This window comes from Gobius niger, assembly GCF_951799975.1.
Source record: "Gobius niger genome assembly, chromosome: 9".
In the NCBI taxonomy this organism is placed as follows: domain Eukaryota; kingdom Metazoa; phylum Chordata; class Actinopteri; order Gobiiformes; family Gobiidae; genus Gobius; species Gobius niger.
The window spans coordinates 34,102,732-34,120,756 of NC_136860.1; the positions used below are offsets into that span (position 1 = coordinate 34,102,732).

The 18,025-nt window shown below is 41.3% G+C and overlaps 1 protein-coding gene across 2 annotated transcripts in view; it reads left to right on the top strand.

The window, feature by feature from the left end:
- The window catches only part of sema5ba (sema domain, seven thrombospondin repeats (type 1 and type 1-like), transmembrane domain (TM) and short cytoplasmic domain, (semaphorin) 5Ba), a 517,318-nt gene that overhangs the window by 454,512 nt on the left and 44,781 nt on the right, over positions 1–18,025 (top strand). For both annotated transcript variants that reach the window (XM_079563383.1, XM_079563384.1), the window contains exons 13-14: positions 14,504–14,621; positions 14,946–15,130. In XM_079563383.1, the coding sequence (XP_079419509.1) occupies positions 14,504–14,621; positions 14,946–15,130 (303 nt within the window). The remainder of the gene's footprint in view (positions 1–14,503; positions 14,622–14,945; positions 15,131–18,025) is intronic.

An 18,025-nucleotide genomic window follows, 5' to 3' on the forward strand; every position in this document is an offset into this window, starting at 1 on the left:
ATCAGCTTTTTTTTTAAATGTATTTAAGTCTTCAGTTAACACATTGAGTGCCAAAAACCGAAAAACTTGTTTTTGCAGGGTTTTTTTTATTTTATGTTTTATTATGCCCCTCTAATACAGCTCATGTGTGATTTTGGCAGCTCTGTGATGAACAAAAGTGAAATAAATGACGATCAAAACTTGTGGAAGTCACGATCTGGACATATATATATTATTGCGTTTCTTTTCGCAATTAAAAGTGATTGATCTGCGGCAACACGCGGTGTTTCAAAACATGTCAACAATGTTGTCATTGAAAATTGACTTGAAACTGTAAGTGTCCATCCAGAGAGGAGAGAGGAGGATAGAGAAGTTTATCAGAAAGGAGAGTGTTTCATAAAACCCCCGTTATCTCTGTTTCTATAAAAAAAACAAATCAGTGATTTTGATCAAATCTAGCATCTGTTTAGCTTAGATTTATCAGGAACCGAGGCACGTAGAATTAAACTGTTTTCACCTACGGAGAGCTTAGAGTCTCACCTTTCAAACGATCCATAGCCTGTGTCCATATAACATACAATACGCTGTGATGCTACAAATATCATGAAAAATGGTCTGGATTGTTGCCCCTCTAAAGCTAAATCCCCCAAACTTGGCGGCACTGAAAGTGTTAAATGCACAATCTTTAAGCATCTGTACACCATCACTATGCCTGTCATGCATTCTTCCATCCTGGTTATAATAATGAAGGCGGTCCACACTTCACACTATGCAAACCTTGTGTTGGGTGCTGTCAGCGCTCGCCTCTTGGGGTCCGCACGCTCAACTACGAGCTTCCTCCACTGACAGCGCTGCCGCTAATAACCGCTCTCCAATCCATAATTTATCAGCGTTGTGATCATATCAGCAATTACCATTTCGACATTTGCCGAGCCTGGTATTGTTTTTTTTTAATCATTTATAGCGTCATGTTGTTGAAAGACCCCGGCAATATAACGAGAGAGCGGTTTTCACGGCGTCGACAAATGTTGACGTCGATAAAATTCTCACACTAGATTTACCGTCGGACGGGTTTGTTTTATGGGTTGGTGACTCTATTTAAAATGGAGCAGTGGGTTTTCCGTGGAGCGCCGCAGGGCTAACATACTGAATAAAACATAAGCCAATGGCCCGAGGAGTTGTCAAAAGTGTCTTACAGCATGATGTGGATGTCAATACGAGGAAGTTCAGGTGCCACTTAACTGTACAGAGAGCGACTTAATCAATCGGGATTTCTTATCTTTACTTAAGGCGAGACACTGCAGGTGAATAGGGAAAAAAATTAAATTTACAGATATCAATGTGAAACTGTTGCTGTCGATCACTGGCCTAAATGTGAGAAAAAAATACATGGCAAGTTTTCTGTCATTTTATCTTTTCATACAAGAACAAGGTGTTTTATGCCTAAAAATGCCCCAAATTTCCCATCTTTTCGGCGACGAAATCTGAATAATGGACAGAGCTGCATTCAAATGTATGGTTTCATTTTATTGATGAATGAGTTGCCAAGACTTTCTCAGAGGGGATTTGGGATTTCTTGTTTAGTTTTAAAATAAGCTGTTTTTTAGTGGAAAATGTTGTAAAAATGTAATTGTCGCCTTATTTTTTGACATTCAAACCTCAGTAAATGGGGCTTAAGGGGTTAAATAATAAAAAATCCCTCTGAAAAAATCTTCCAAATATTGTTCAGTCCAAGGCTGGAAAATCTGAAGTCTTTAGGTCCGACTGACGTGGACATAGTGTCGCCACAATGACAGAAACATGTGTTTTGAGAAAAAGGCCCTTGAAATTGCATTCTCCCATATAAGTCTATGGGGGAACATTGAATCAGCGCAATATTTAAACATGTTATTGTGAAGATTAGGCATATTTTTGGTTTCCGTGTGAAAGTTTATATGTTCAGAGACCAATTTGGCCCAAAACCTGAAAACTGAAAAAAAATGAGTTTTGCCTGTAGTGTCTCCCCTTAAAACGAAGAGACGGGACCCAGACGGATTGGTCAGGGCGGCTGTTGTAATGACTCGGATGCAGTTACACACTTCCAAATAATGCCTGAACTCTTGCCGTCATAAAGGAAAGAATGCTTCACTCTGAGCATCTCTTCCCCCGTCTGAGGAGATGCCGTTTGATGTTGAACACCCCTCAGCACTAGAGCAACTTCAGACGACAATTGAGTGAGTGAAGGAATGCATAGAAAAAGAGAAGCATTTTTAGAGATCGTGGATACTTAACATTTTTTATTTGTGTAGCAAGGTCTGCCGACTGTGGAGAGACGTGTCAGCCTTGTGTTGCGGAAGACGAGTGTTAAAAGAAAAGATGGAGACAGACAGCGGTGAAGTCGGGTCCTCTGTTCCAAAGTCGAGCACCATATAGCGACAGGTGTCTCTCAGGAGGCGCTGCTCTCCCTGTTTGGAGTTGGAAGAGTCCAAAGTAAAGAGATGTCTCAATTGCATGGCAGGCAGTGAGTGACTGATAGACACTGGCATCATGTTAAAAGCATTGCGTCGAGAGCAAAGACGTCATTGGAGGAAACTTCCGTGTTCATCGTGGTAGATGTGTTTGTCTTGAAGCTAATGGCCAGAGGCGTAGCTTACCGTAAGGCAAGGGGGCTTCCACCAGTCAAGGGCCCCCATGAACCAACCTGTTGCCTGAAGTAAACTCTTGATACACAAAGTCATCCTAATGATTTTGATGATGCAGTTACATCATCTCTCCACCACTGCTCCGTGGCGCTGTTCATCCCCATCCTGCTGCTGCTTTAGTGAGTCTTGGTTCCCTAATGTTCAATTATAATGAGCAGAGGACAGACTTTTTGACTCATGGCTCCACCAGATTATATTTCTAATAGTGAAACCAGTAACACTCATCATGACCTAAAGAACCTCAGCTTTCTGTTCTGAGGGAAACTTATGCCGAGAACTGCATTATGGGAGTTGTCAGGTGACCCACTCCTGCCCAAATGACGTCCTCTCTCCCAGTGCGCAGTACACAGAGTGGCCACCAGAGGGCCCACTACCGACATTAATGCTTGGAGCTTCTTGGTACCCTTGTTACGCCACTGCTAATAGTTATTGCCCGATGCCCACTGCACAATTTGTCTTTTTAGATATCACATTTTAAAGGAGCTAGATGCCATTTCATACTCACTACTGCCACCTCAGGTCATACGTGTAACTGCAGCTTCTATATTAAGCTCGTGCATGACGGCACTTCAGACCCGAAGTAACAACTTTTTGAGTGACAGTGCAGGACTTTAGAGGCAGGTGAACAGGTCTGGGCTCATTCTACACATTAGGACATTGTTGGAACATGTAGGGGGAGGAAAATACTTAATTTTAACATTTTTAAACTCTGTATAGTCCCTTTGAGACGTGGGGATTGTAAAATCATGAGCCTACACTCATCTCTACTGTGCGATTGCCCAAAGAGAGAGAATTCACTATGACTAAAGTTTATCGTAGCAACTTTCAGACGTGGTTAGCCGAGGAGTTTATTTCCACGGAGTCGAATCTGAACTCAACGCCTAAAATGAGGTCCCATCGTGATAAAGTGCGACCCGTCTAAAGAGAGAATCCTGTCAGTGCCCTGCTCCGAGGCGACTCCCCTCATCTGGACGTGGGACTGGCACAAACCTTAGACTCCTGACCCCTCTCCGCAGTTCAGGGCTGGCGTCCCGGGCTCCCGGTGCCCACACAGAGCGCTCTTGCTGAGTGGATTCTCCTGCTCCTGCATTAACCCCAGTCCTGACCTGCTCCGTAATCAATCCGTCAGCACTTTGCCTCGGCACACTTTTCACCTCTTAAAAGCTTTGCACCAACTTTCACACCGTTTCCAATGTGTCTATGTTGCACTTTATTTTGCTGTAAACAAATGCAAATGTTAAAGTGGTGAAGTGAGGGAAGCCGTGCTGTTTTCAGTAATGCTGCATATTTGGGCTGTATATGATGAGTTCAGTGCAAATTGCCTTGTGGTTCTCATGTACCGCCTGAGTACTTCTTACATCGAGGATCCAACCAATGCTTGTTAAAATTGTTGCTTTTCCAGCACATTTTTGCTCCGTTTTCTTTTAAGCTTTTAGTTTTGGGTAAAGCTCAGTTAAGGCTGGGGGTAAGAGCTTAAAAGCAGTTGATATTTGTGTGTATTTGACCTTGTAGTGACCCAGTGGCTGTATGAGTGGTACTGGACCGTTGTAGAGACCACTGTTTGGGCTTTTCCACCAAGGTGCTGGTTCTGGGCTGGTTCAGAGCTGGTTCTGGTGCTGGGTTGGTTCCATACTGACTTGGTTTTCCACCAAAATGAGAGCTGAGCCTATTGTCATAGCAACGCTTTGGGAAGTCAACATCAAACATGGATAGTAACATCTTACTACAGCCACTTCTGGTTATAAAATACAGAAAAATAAGTTTATGTTTCAGTCACAGCAGCCGTTAACATTTTGATTTCTTCTTTCTAACTCTTGTTTTAGCTGAAGAGCATAAAGCAAAACAACAGTTTCCTCCACAGAGACTGTTTTGGCTTCTCCAGGAAGTTCTAAGCACAAACTAACTAATACTGATTGTTTGTTGGAGGAGAGAGCCACGCCCCCAGCCGCTGACATCACTGGTGCTTGTTTCTTGGTCCAGCTTTTAATTGGTTCCCGACCAGCACCAGATTTTGGAACCAAGAGCGTTTTTTCAGTGGAAAATGAAAGAACCGGTTCTGAAACTGGAACTGGCCCAGAACCAGCACCGGCACCAGCCTGGTGGAAAAGGGCTCTGTGATGGAAAGTAAAGGTGCCATACTGACCACTCATACAGCCACTGGGTCACTACAAGGTCAAATACACACAAATATCAACTTTATTTTTTCGCACTAAAAGTTGCATAATGAACCTTTAAAGGACCAGGCCATCGTTTTTCCACACTGAGATATGTTCTTACCTGAGCTTAGACGAGTTGATGCGTACCCGTCTTGTCTTTGTGCGTGCCTGTGGAAACGCTTGGTCGCTTCTTACTTCACCCTGTTTGGAGCTATAGGAATATGCTGAGAGGCCAAATTCTAACAACATCTTTGGTCGTTTTGCGGGGCTGAGGGCACGCACAAAGACCAGACAGTTACGCATCAACTCGTCTAAGCTCAGGTAAGAACACATCTTGAAATACAATGAGACACAACTTACTTCTACTTTACTACTAAAAAATAAAGCATTACAATTGAAAAATGCTCATCATAGGGGGCTGGTGACTTTTGTTTGGAAGAAACAGCAAAAATCGCTCAAACTAGAACTGAACAGGTCTTAAAACTTTCTTAACCTCTTAACTCCCGCCTGAACCGAGAGCATTTTCTCCAGTTCAGCTTTACCCAAATCCTGTAGGCCAGTGTAACGCCTCATTTGAAAGCTAAGATCTACAACACTCATCTAAATGGATATTTTTCCTCACATCATCTGTTTAATTTTTTGACATTTTTGCCACTTTTTCATCATTTTTTCATCATTTTTTGTAAATTTTCCGTCAATTTTCCGTCAGTTTTTTGTCAGTTTTTTGTCAGTTTTTTGTCTAAGTTTTCTCACTTTTTTGTCACATTTTGTCATTTTTTCATATTTTTTTGTCAAATTTTTGTCAATTTTTTGTCAGATTTTTTTCTATTATTTTTTGGGGGGGTTTCAACTCATTTTTGTAACTTTTGTTGTCAAATTTTTGTCATTTTTTGTCATTTTTTTGTGACATTTTTGTGACATTTTTGCCACTTTATCATCATTTTTTCATCATTTTTTGTCATTTTTTAGTCAATTTTTAGTCAATTTTTTGTCCGTTTTTTGTCTAAGTTTTCTCACTTTCTGTCACATCTTCATCATTGTTTTCGTCTCAGTTCTGTTGCTATTTCCTCACCTTTTTTCCAGAAGCTTTTGGACTGGGTTAAAGCCAAACTGGAGAAAATGTGCTCGTTCAGGTGGGGGTTAAGGGGTTAACCCACTGTAGATTCTCAAACATCAAACTGAATATCACCATGAATGTGACCATAGCTAATTACGCACACCATATTTATATCCTGCACGTGAGGAGACGCCTTTAAACCGACCGCTGTGCGGCCGTGTGCGTTGGCGTGATGGCGAATCCGAACTGGAACATTTACCCGATGGCGGCGGCATTAAAGCAGCACATCAAAGCGATACAGAGAGTCTGACCTTGCCGGCGCTCTCCTCTCCGTGCCCTGTGAAACGGCCTGCCGGGTTCAGCGCAGAGCAAATGGGCTCGACCCGGGCTGTAATTAGGATTCGGGGCGCGTTGGAGATTGCATCGACGTGGCTTAATTAAATGGGCATCTACAGAAGGTGAAGACGTCATACTCGGGAAGGCAAAGTGACCTGTTAATGTCGACAGAGCGGGAGAGAGGGGCCGACCTGTTTCATCTGCTGCTGTCGTTGCTTTGGCGCGTCTGTTTGACGGGAAAGACGACAACCAAACGTCAGACGAAGATTTAGAAGCGGACAAACTCTTTCATGCAAACTGTAATTGAGGCTTTGAAACTGTTTTTTAGGTATTTTACATTTTAAATTTAAAAAGACGTGAGGAAGCGAGAGACTGGGATTTGGCTTGGGGCGCCCTCTGCAGGCTTTAGTGGGAATATCTATCTATGAGGGAACAACTTTCTAACATTGTAAAAAGCTCAAAAAGGTTGACTTAAAAGGTCTCCTTAAAATGCCCATTGCCCCATGAAAGGAAGACTGCATGTGCTGTTGCTCAAGCTCTTAGTTCACACAACATGTTTTCCTTGTTAAACCGTCTTCATTTGCAGAGTGAAGGGCTTTGCTGTGGAGTCTTACAGTTGATCTGTGTGTGCAGGTCTTTACAAATAAGTTCAACATTTTTACCAGACACAAGAGCAGTATTACCACTGATTTCTGATTACTGTTTTAGAAACTACCTTTGTTACTGTAATGATTACTTGATTTTGAAAGTAACTACTCATTTTTGTAACTTTTTATCAATTTTTTGTCACATTTTTGTCACATTTTTGCCACTTTTTCACCATTTTTTGTCAAGTATTTGTCCATTTTTTGTCATTTTTTAATCATTTTTTTGTGACATTTTTGTGACATTTTTGCCACTTTTTCATCATTTTTTGTCAAGTATTTGTCCATTTTTTGTCATTTTTTAGTCATTTTTTTGTGACATTTTTGCCACTTTTTCACCATTTTTTGTCAAGTATTTGTCCATTTTTTGTGATTTTTTAGTCATTTTTTTGTGACATTTTTGCCACTTTTTCATCATTTTTTGTCAATTTTTTGTCAATTTTTTGTCAGTTTTTTGTCAGAAATTTTTTCCATCATTTTTTGGGGGGGTTTCAACTCATTTTTGTAACTTTTGTTGTCAAGTATTTGTCCATTTTTTGTTATTTTTTAGTAATTTTTTGTCATTTTTTGGTGACCTTTTTGTGACATTTTTGGCACTTTTTCATCATTTTTTCACAATTTTTTGTAAATTTTGTGTCAGTTTTTTGTAAATTTTTTGTAAATTTTTTGTCAGTTTTTTGTCTAAGTTTTCTCACTTTTTTGTCACATTTTGTCATTTTTTCATATCTTTTTGTCACATTTTTTTGTCCATTTTTTTTTCCGTTTTTTGTCTAAGTTTTCTCACTTTTCGTCACACTGTTTTAGAAACTAACTTTGTTACTGTAATGATTACTTGATTTTGAAAGTAACTACGTTTTTTTCTCTTTTTTAGTTACATTCATCAGCTGCCGACAATACAATGACAACCAGTTTTGCCAATGCTCTCATTATTTAACAGTAATATCTACAAAGCTGCCATAGATTCAGAATAGTGACGTGTTTCCACCTCTGTTGTTGCCGATGTTTATTTCACTTGTCGCATACGTTACATCACTCCACAAGACACAAGAAAGGAAAGGAAAATGAAAGAAGAGTCACTCACAGAGACTTGGAAAAGTAACTTTAATCTGATTACTGCCCGGAACCCCTCCTACAACCGCCACCTTAACGTGGTGGTTTGAGCGCCCGAATGATGCTGTGAGCTCTGTTGTGGGGGCTTGGTGACCCTGGTAGGGTCTCCCAGGGCAAACAGGTCCTACGTGACGGGTCAGACAAAGAGCGGTTCAGAAGCCCTGTAGACCCACCACCTGCAGGAGGAGCCATAAGGGGCTGGTGCCATGTGATTTGGAAAAGTGGAAGAAGATGGATGGATGGATGGATGGATGGATGGATGGATGGATGGATGGATGGATGGATGGATGGATGGATGGATGGATGGATGCTGTCTGGAGAAAGTAATGCGTTGTTACTGAAAAAAGTAGTCAGATTAGAGTAACTCATTACTGGCATCACTTCCCAAAAGTGCTTTGTTTTGTGAATGTGGTCCTGATAAAAAGGTAGTGTGCCTTGTGCAGGGGAATGTGTGTTATGTGTCAGATCAACTGAGAATCCAAATGGTGAGTAAAGTTCTCATATACCATCACACCATGCAATCATCTTTGTTTGACTTCATGAAATATCTGCCTGTTCTCTGCTTTTCTCTGGCCAAACATTTGCAAACAAAGCGTGATTGTTTTGAAATCCCCTTTGCTGATGTACAAACCCAATCTCCACGACAGATGCGAGCTCTACAGAAAAGTCTAAGCTTCAGAGGTGTTTTTGCATCTGGCACGAGGCTCTGAATCGCTGCCTAAACACTGCATTTCTCTGCTGGATCACCTGACTGACCAATTCTTGAACTCTGAGCAAAAACACCGCGCCGCCGCCGGACAAATAATTCACGCGTTTTGTTCCGGGGAAGACAGTCATGCATTTCAAAATGGGTTCAGTCATTTTTTATTGAGTTGTTCTTGTCAAAAGTGGCCGTAAATTGATGTTTACGCCACCGTGTGACCGTCTCTGCTCTCAGGCCGTCAAACCTCACGTCCTCTTTTACCACATGTATAAATCTTCTTTCATATTCCTCTCGGTCAGGGAGTCTGTTTCACATGAAAGGAGACATGTGCAGAATCTACTTTTTGGATCTTTTTACCAGGTTGTAACGTTGTTGTTAAAACACTCCTGTATAGGATTTTTAATCGAACTTTCAGTCAGTATTTCCTGTATTTTGATTATAGAATATGGAAGTGTTGTGCGCCATTTCCAAGCCAATACATCAAACTGCATTTATCGTGATGCTATTGATTTGTTTTTTTTGTTTTGTTTTTATTTATTCATTCATTCACCTCAGACATAGACACAGTCACAGTAGACATTGAATAAATCAAAAACATAAATAACACAATACCAAAATCACGATACATTTCACAGAAAGATAATTCCACACTAAGACAGGACAAGACAAAGACAAGACAAACAAACACAAAGACAAGACATACTAGACATACAAGTCCTTGACATATTATTTTTTACATTATATTTTACATTATATTTTACATTATATTTTATATTTTACAGTGGCTCTCAAAGAATGGGCACTCCACCAGTCTTCCTTTGTTCTGTTCATCCTTATACACATTTTCATCTTGTTTGGAGTGTTTATTGATTGTTTTATATTCATTTATCTTAAGATTGTTGATCTACATTTGTAGGAGTTTGGGATGGTAGTACTGGGGCAGCTGGTTTGTTGCAGGTTTGATTTTAAAACCCACCCACTAGCGCTTCAAAGTTTGAGAACCACTGAATAAACATGATAAGACATTAATTACAATTAGACAAGAACAATTGTGTTGATTAAGTCTGTTGGACTGTTTTCTAGTACCCCCAATATTATGTTACTGGGACAGATCTTAATTCCAATTTTGAATGCGAGTAACCAATTTTTGACCAACATCCAAAACTTAGCTACATATGGGCAAAACTAAAATAAGTGCATTAAATTGCCATTGATTTGTTTGCACGACATTGAACAAAAATGGCACTCCAAGCAACATATTATAGGCTTAAAAAAAGACCTTTCTTACCATGTTTCGATCCTAAATTGCCAAAAGGCAGGTTTATGAACGAAAATCATCTTATATTTGTGACCCATTACGGGAACAGGGGACACAACTCGGGGTTTTTTCTGGCATTTTGAGCGGGACATCGCTGCTTGTGAAAGTGTAGTCTCTAAAGTTTCCAACAATGTGTAACACATAGAAATCTGATCATGTTTGTTTGTGGCAAGTTGAATTTAAGAACTGGAAATATCTCAAAGAGAGGAATCGGCCTCTAAACTTTTGGGCTGTTCTCACCTCTCTGGGAGTGACAATAGGGCTCATTTACTTTCATAAAAGTCATGACGCTGTAAAGCTCTCCCTGTCGTGTCATGTTTGTGGGGTTTCAGAGTTCACTCACTCAAACGCACAGAGTGATCCACAATAGGCGTTTGTATATGTCAACAACACAAACCAAAGCAGCGGCGCCTCCTCCCCAAACACAAAAGGAAGCAGGAGACGAGCGTATTCTAACGTGGAAACAGAGACATCAGAGATCAACTCAAAATCCACCGGAATAAAAAGATACTAAACTTACTGTTTGGTGCTTTTGCTGAAGCTTTTTTTAACGCTGAAGCTGCCGTGGCCAAAGTGTGGTCCTGTCTGGGGAGTAAAGCAGCATCTCTGTCCCGCTGTCGCTGCTTTGCTCTCACGGCTCTTCATGAGGAAGCGGCGCCACATAATCCGCGATTAATAAATCCACTTTCAAACATGTTCGTTGTAACGTCCACGGTTCAGCTCGCCTGATACAAACTTTGCGGCGTCAAACACAACCCGTTTTTTGTCAATACCAATGGGTGAGGAACATGCTTCTCTATGGTCCTTATGGTGGGCGCCGACATTGCTGTAATACCACCCCCTTGTGGGCGGGGGCGACTCCAAGAGACACTTGGGATCATTGATTCTAATGGGACTTTAAACATCCCAAGAATGACTAAAAGCCTGGAGAGTTTTTCTTTTTCTAAAAATCGCTATGACCCATGTGACCACGCTGGGGTGGGTAAAATATTTTTAACCACGCTAGTTTTTGTTAATCAGCCCGATATTTGAAAGTATTTTCAGTGCATTGACTGGCTCCAGCGTCTGTCAATCAAGCTCTGGAGCTCTGTGGAGGCTCCGCCCACTCCTCGAGTACAGGACTTTCCCGCCTTTTTTCCCTTTTAAGGAACAGGAGGAGACAGAGCGGCCATTAAGGTTCACACAGGAGGACTCGGGAACCTTTTTAAATGAATGGGGCTGAAAGGGACCCACTCGTCTTTATTATCTTATATCTATAGCAGGGTTGCCCAAACTTTTTGTCTCCGAGGGCCAAAATGAAAAAATGCCTGTGGGTCGCAGGCCAAACACGGCGATGTCAAGCGTGAAACATATAACTGCAAATAATAAAAGTTACTTTATTTTCTTTTTTGGTTTACCTTTGCATTTAATTCAATCTATGCAATTAACCTCTTAACTCCCGCCTGAACCGAGAGGATCTTTTTCCTCACGTCATCAGATTTTTTTTCCATCATTTTTTTGTTGGGCATTCAACTCATTTTTGTAACTTTTATGTCATTATTTTGTCATTTTTTGTCACATTTTTGGCCTTTTTTTGTCCTTTTTTTTCGTCACATTTTTGTCATTTTTTTGTCAATTTCTTGTGACATTTTTGCCACTTTTTCATCAATTTTTCATCACTTTTTTGTCACATTTCCATCATTGTTTTCGTCTCAGTTTTGGATTGGGGTAAAGCCAAACTGGAGAAAATGTGCTCGGTTCAGGTGGGAGTTAAGGGGTTAAGATGCTACAAAAGCCTAGTTTTAGTAGAACAAAATCAATTATTGTAGCAATATAGAGCAAAATGGAAACAACAGCACCACCTGTACCTGCAGTACCTACAGTGACTTTAGCTCATTCATTTCTTTAAGTCAAAGAAAATGCCATATTATATCATTTTGAAAGTGTCAGTTCAGCATAAATTCTTTTATAAGTCATAGATGTCAACGATATTTGCAAAAAAAAGTCACGCTCCCAAATCTCCCTAAACAAGCCGGTTTGAACCTATAAGTTTATGCTTTTGAATATACCAACACTGCAGCTTGAACATGGAGAGGCTTCTTCGTGGCTTCAACTGAACGATACTGCAAAAAAGCGAATATCACCAATTGAAAAAACTTGTTCTGCCGACTGGTGTCCCTCATTCTCGTGACGGGGCACATACTCACTATTATAAATAATGGTCTGTTTCCGAAGACAAAAATGACACAAAACCTTCTCTAATGGCGTCTAAACTAAACAAAAGGACAGGCTTCTGTTTCCCCTGCAGCTCTAACCTCAGCATCTTTCTACACGTCCATTTTCCCTCCTCTGCGCCTGCCCCCAAAAAACAAAAAAACATCTCAGTTCGAAAACTCTGAACTCATTCCTAATCCTTTCCTCGGCATAAACAAAGAAAGTATACTAACTCCTTAAGCCGCAGCCTCTGAACCACTCAAATCTCGCCTTGTACGGTTTTTCTTTCGCTCTGGCTGAAATTCCCTTTGACGCCGCACAGGAAGAGTTTATTTTCATCCCTCCTGAAGCGTCTCCTGCAGCTCCGGAGGCTTAGCTGCTTCGTTAGCGGCTTTAGGTTTAATTGAAAGTCATTAGACTCCGTTTTAGCCGAGGAGCTCACAAATATTTAATAAGAGCTGGGCTGACGGCGACATGCGGCGGACTCGCAGCGCTCAGGTGCTCGCTGTCGTCGTCTTTACAGTCTCATTAAGTTCAGCGTTCAAACATAACCAGACAGATGCTTTTCTGTCCTCAAATCAACGACTTCTAATGACCTAAAGCGAACACAGGTACTTACTATTTGTGTGTATTGTTCTGAAAACACTGAAATAGCCTGGGAAAAGGAAGAATGTCTCAAAAGTATCGTTATTTTGTCCAAGTGGAGACGGTTTAGCCCATAGGTTGCCATGGAAACGTGGAGATTTTTGTGATGTTTGTGCTGAATGACAAGGATGTTAAATATTGTATGACTTTACATGGTTTGGTTTAGAAATATTCATTCAAACAGGTTTTATATCCACATGTGCTGTAAAGGGGGCCTGTGGTGACGCTGTAATCCAAATATGGTCATTTCCTGTGTGGGAGAAACCCGCAAAGAGAGACTGGATAAGTGACGATGCAAAACTCGAGAGCAGGTTTTCTCACAATGAGGTTTTTGCTCCACTCATGCATCAACATCTCCACTTCAGTCGCCCCCATAGAATCCAAACATCCCACTTTTGGACTTAACAATATATTTTGAAGGTTTTACTTTGAATAGCAAAGGTTTGTAAATGTAAAATCTGCTCAGTCATGCTCTTCCAATGATTAAGGAACAAAACCAAACTGTTAACATATGTTATTTGTGTGCAGTTATCTGGTGTCATAGATGTTTGACTTGGCCTGGCGTTGGACTAATTGCCGAATGTTTAACTTCGGGCATGAGGAGGGGCGTGATCAGTGGAGCTCCACTTAACGTCACCTGCACAGGACAACGCTCGCTTAAACTAATCCAAACTACCGTAAATTCTCGAATACTGGCCTGTATTCCATCAGTCGGGTGGCCGGGTCTCTGACAGAGGCCGGGTCTCTGACAGAGGCCGGGTCTCTGACAGAGGCCGGGTCTCTGACAGAGGCCGGGTCTCTGACAGAGGCCGGGTCTCTAAGAGAGGCCGGGTTCGCGGCTGGCGGAGGCAAATTAAAGCCGGTTTCTAAAACAGGCCGGGGCTTTTATTAGAAACTATAGCTGTAGAAATATTCCCCATGTTCGGAATTTGTCTCATACTGGTGTAAATGAAAACTCACGTGCAGGAAGTAACAAACAGGAACCCGGGCCGAGGGGGGACGCTGAGGAGGAGCTGATCCGAGCGTAGCTTTGACACAGATTTAGCCACTTTTCAAACCTCCTGTGACCATATTTGGAAACAGGGCAACAAATGTTGTGTGACCCTCCAGGGTTTTAATAAAGTCTCCATCGCGTCTTCAAAGCACGTCCAGCTGCTCCGTGTGCAGGTCAGTCCCACGCCTCAAAATAACTCCTCCCATCAGCGCGAGCGTCTCGTCTTCTCTCGGGTCAGTCTCATGATCGATCACAAACACAAACGCTCCGTCTAAACTCGCCTTTTACACAAGATAACAACAAATAATCCGGTCTGGTAAAAACGAAACAGAAACCTGCAGTGACATCGATGTCAAAGATCCGCTAACGGCAACGAAACACTTCCTGTTGTCCCGACAAAATAAAAGGCGTCAATGTTCCAGCCGCTGGGAGAGGGTTTGAAATGTTAATTAATAAATGAACCTAATATTTTAGGTGCAAATGGACACAAATCTTGTTTTTCCTCATTTTCCTGGCCGTCCGTTTTGCTCAAATAGAAATAAAGGCCTGTCTCTAATTGTGGCCTGGTTCCAATAAAGGCCTGGTCCTCGATGCCCTTGAGTAAATAAAGGCCCCGGCCTATATTAGAGCATTTACGGTATTATTACAAAGAGTATTCACCTCTGTGTCTGTCTTCCTCTCTCTCAGGATGTGTCTGGAGGCCCGGGACCCGTACTGTGGCTGGGACTTCCGGCAGAGGCGCTGCACCACTTTGGAGGACAGCTCCAACATGAGCCAGTGGAAGCAGAACATCTCCGTGTGTCCCGTAAGGCTGACTTCATCCTTAGAACAAATACACGTATATAAGTATACAGTACACGTGTAGCCATAACACTCGGCCCAGACACATGAGGTCAACGCAGCTGGAGGCGACTCTTTTACGAGAGTTTGAGGAGGAAGGAAATAAGTCATTGCACAGTTACGGCGCAGTAATAGTACAATAATGGTCCCGCAGAGATTATGAGAAATGTGAGAGCTGCTTTTACAGGACTAAATACTTTTACTTGCAGCTGCTCTTCTGTAACTGTGCTTGTTTCTACTAAAAAGTGGGAAAGGGATTTGTTAATGTGCCGAACCTTGTCATTCCCAGCTGAGGAACCAGACGACCAACGGCGGCTTCGGGCCGTGGGCGCCGTGGCAACCGTGCAACAACGACGACGGGCTGGAGGGCGTCACTTCCTGCCTGTGCCGCTCCAGGTCATGTGACAGCCCCACCCCGCGCTGTGGAGGGAGGAGCTGCGAGGGCGCCACCATCGAGGTGTCCAACTGCTCCAGGTGCGACCATGCAGAAGGTCAAGGTTAAGGAGTCAAAGTCTTCAGAGAGTCCAAGAGGCTTATGGAGCAGGGCGACTGTGGCTATATATGGTGTGCAGGTTATATGCGTAGCTGCACCTTCTATATTAAAGGGATATTTCAGGATTTTTGACATAGAGCCTCATTTTCTACTTATCCAGAGTGTTGTTGATTACTGGAGATATTTTTTTCTTATATTCACACAGTTCTTATATTTGAAGAGCTAAGTGGCGCTAGGCTAGTGCATGTCTATGGTATCAGCTAGCCTGCATTAAAAACAGTCTGACCCGCTCCACAGAGCACCTGAGGCAAATCACTTATAACACCAGACTAACCATATAAATGTCTGTGTCCATAGAGTCATTTTAACCATTTTGCATTTAAAATAACTTATATTTGAGCAGCATCAGCTTCGTGGTTGTATAAGCTACGCGGCGGCGGAGTGATCTACTAGAAAATAGTCCCTCAAAATGTGATCATTCATGTGATACAAGGTCAGTTATATTCCAAACATGATTCTATGGACACAGACATGTATATGGTTAGTCTGGTGTTATAAGTGATTTGCCTCAGGTGCACTGTGGAGCGGGTCACACTGTCTTTAATGCAGGCTAGCTGATACCATAGACATGCACTAGCCTAGCGCCACAAAACTCTTCAAACATAAGAACTGCATGAACTACAAAAAAAATATCTCCAGAAATCAGCAACACTCTGGATAACGAGGAAATGAGGCCCTATGTCAAAAATCCTGAAATATCCCTTTAAGCTCGTGCATGACGGCAATTCGGACCCGAAGTAACACCTCTTTGAGTGACAGTGCAGGATTTAAAGGCAGTTGTGGTGAACAGGTCTGGGCTCATTCTACACATTAGGACATTGTTGAAATACTTAATTTTAACATTTTTAAACTCTGTACAGTCCCTTTAAGGCACTAACTAAAGGAAAGCTCTCACTAAAGAAATAACCCAAACATTCAAGTTTGGGAAAAGGCACAAAAACAATGTCCTGTCCTCATGTCTTCAGGAACACAGTGTTAATGTCGTCGACTAAAATAGTTAGTCTTAATTTTAGTCAAAGTGATATTTTTGACGACTAAAATTGGACTAAAACTAAATTAAAGGTTTTCTCATGAGACTAAAACTATGACTAAAATGTCCAGATATTTTAGTCGACTAAAATAAGACTAAATAAAAATGAAAAGGAGAGACTAAAATCATCCAAACTTCTATTGACCGTCTGAAAGAGCCTCAGATCATGTAAATTCACTGTTAAAGGATCAGCTCTGAGCTTTGTTCATGTGGAGCAGCTCCATGAAGCAGAGGAACAAGATTAAATATGATTATACTACGGTCTGGGTGAATACTGGATTCTGATTGGCTGGTGCATTATTTTCGTATAACCGCACACGTAGTCCGGTAGTTAAATCACTGGGATATCACTCCGCTGTGGCGTCGCCATAGCAACGCATGACACAGCTGAATCAAATAAACACGTAATTAGTGACTGACAGGAACGTATGAGATGGATTTTGTTTAATTTCAACGTTTTTGGCCAAAACAAAATGTTTGATAAATGTTTGTAGAGGAGAGTGAGCAGCTAGGTTAGCTACTGTTAATAACATACGAGCTTTACATTTCTATTGAAAACGGTCAAAGGAATAGGCCACTGTTTTTCCATACTGAGATATGCTCTTACCTCACTTTAGCCGAGTTAATATATCCCCGTCTGGTCTTTGTCCGTGCGCTCTGCCAGGCAAACGGAGCACATACGCAGCCTCTCCCACATTCCACATAGCTCCACAAAAGCTCACGATAGAAACTACCAAGCTCTTCCACGTGTTCCCTATTTAAATAAAGTTACGTGAAGTGTTTTCATGCGAAGTATATTTACACAAAAATGTAACGTGTCGATTTTATAAGCAAATAAAAAGGGGGACTATATCGTGAGGCGTAATGATACGAGGAGCAAAACGTCTGCACAGTAACTCCTAAAGACTTCCCCCGCTCACTACCGTCAATAACCTTTAGGAGTTACTGTGTTCCCTATTTAAATAGGGAACACGTGGAAGAGCTTGGTAGCTTCTATCGTGAGCTTTTTTGGAGCTATGTGACATGTGGGAGAGGCTGCGTATGTGCTCCGTTTGTGTGACAGAGCGCACGGACAAAGACCAGACGGGGATATATTAACTCGGCTAAAGTGAGGTAAGAGCATATCTCAGTATGTAAAAACGGTGGCCTATTCCTTTAAAGGCAGTTGTGGTAAACAGGTCTGGGCTCATTCTACACATTAGGACATTGTTGAAGTACTTAATTTTAAAATTTTTAAACTCTGTACAGTCCCTTTAAGGCACTAACTAAAGGAAAGCTCTCATTAAATAAATAACTCAAACATTCAAGTTTGGGAAAAGGCATAAAAACAATGTCCTGTCCTCATGTCTTCAGGAACACAGTGTTAATTTCGTCGACTAAAATATTTAGCCTTAATTTTAGTCAAAGTGATATTTTTGATGACTAAAATTGGACTAAAACTAATTTAAAAGTTTCTCATGAGACTAAAACTATGACTAAAATGTCCAGATATTTTAGTCAACTAAATTAAGACTAAATAAAAATGAAAAGGAGAGACTAAAATCATCCAAACTTCTATTGAGCGTCTATATCATGTAAATTCTCTGTTAAAGGATCAGCTCTGAGCTTTGTTCATGTGGAAGCAGAGGAACAAGATTAAATAAGATTATAATGAATATTATCAATGCAAAATCGACTAAATTCATCTTAATTTTAGTCGACTAAAACTGACTAAAATTGAAGATATTTTTTTGACTAAAACTAGACTAAAATCGAATTACATTTTCGTCAAAAGACTAAAACTAAA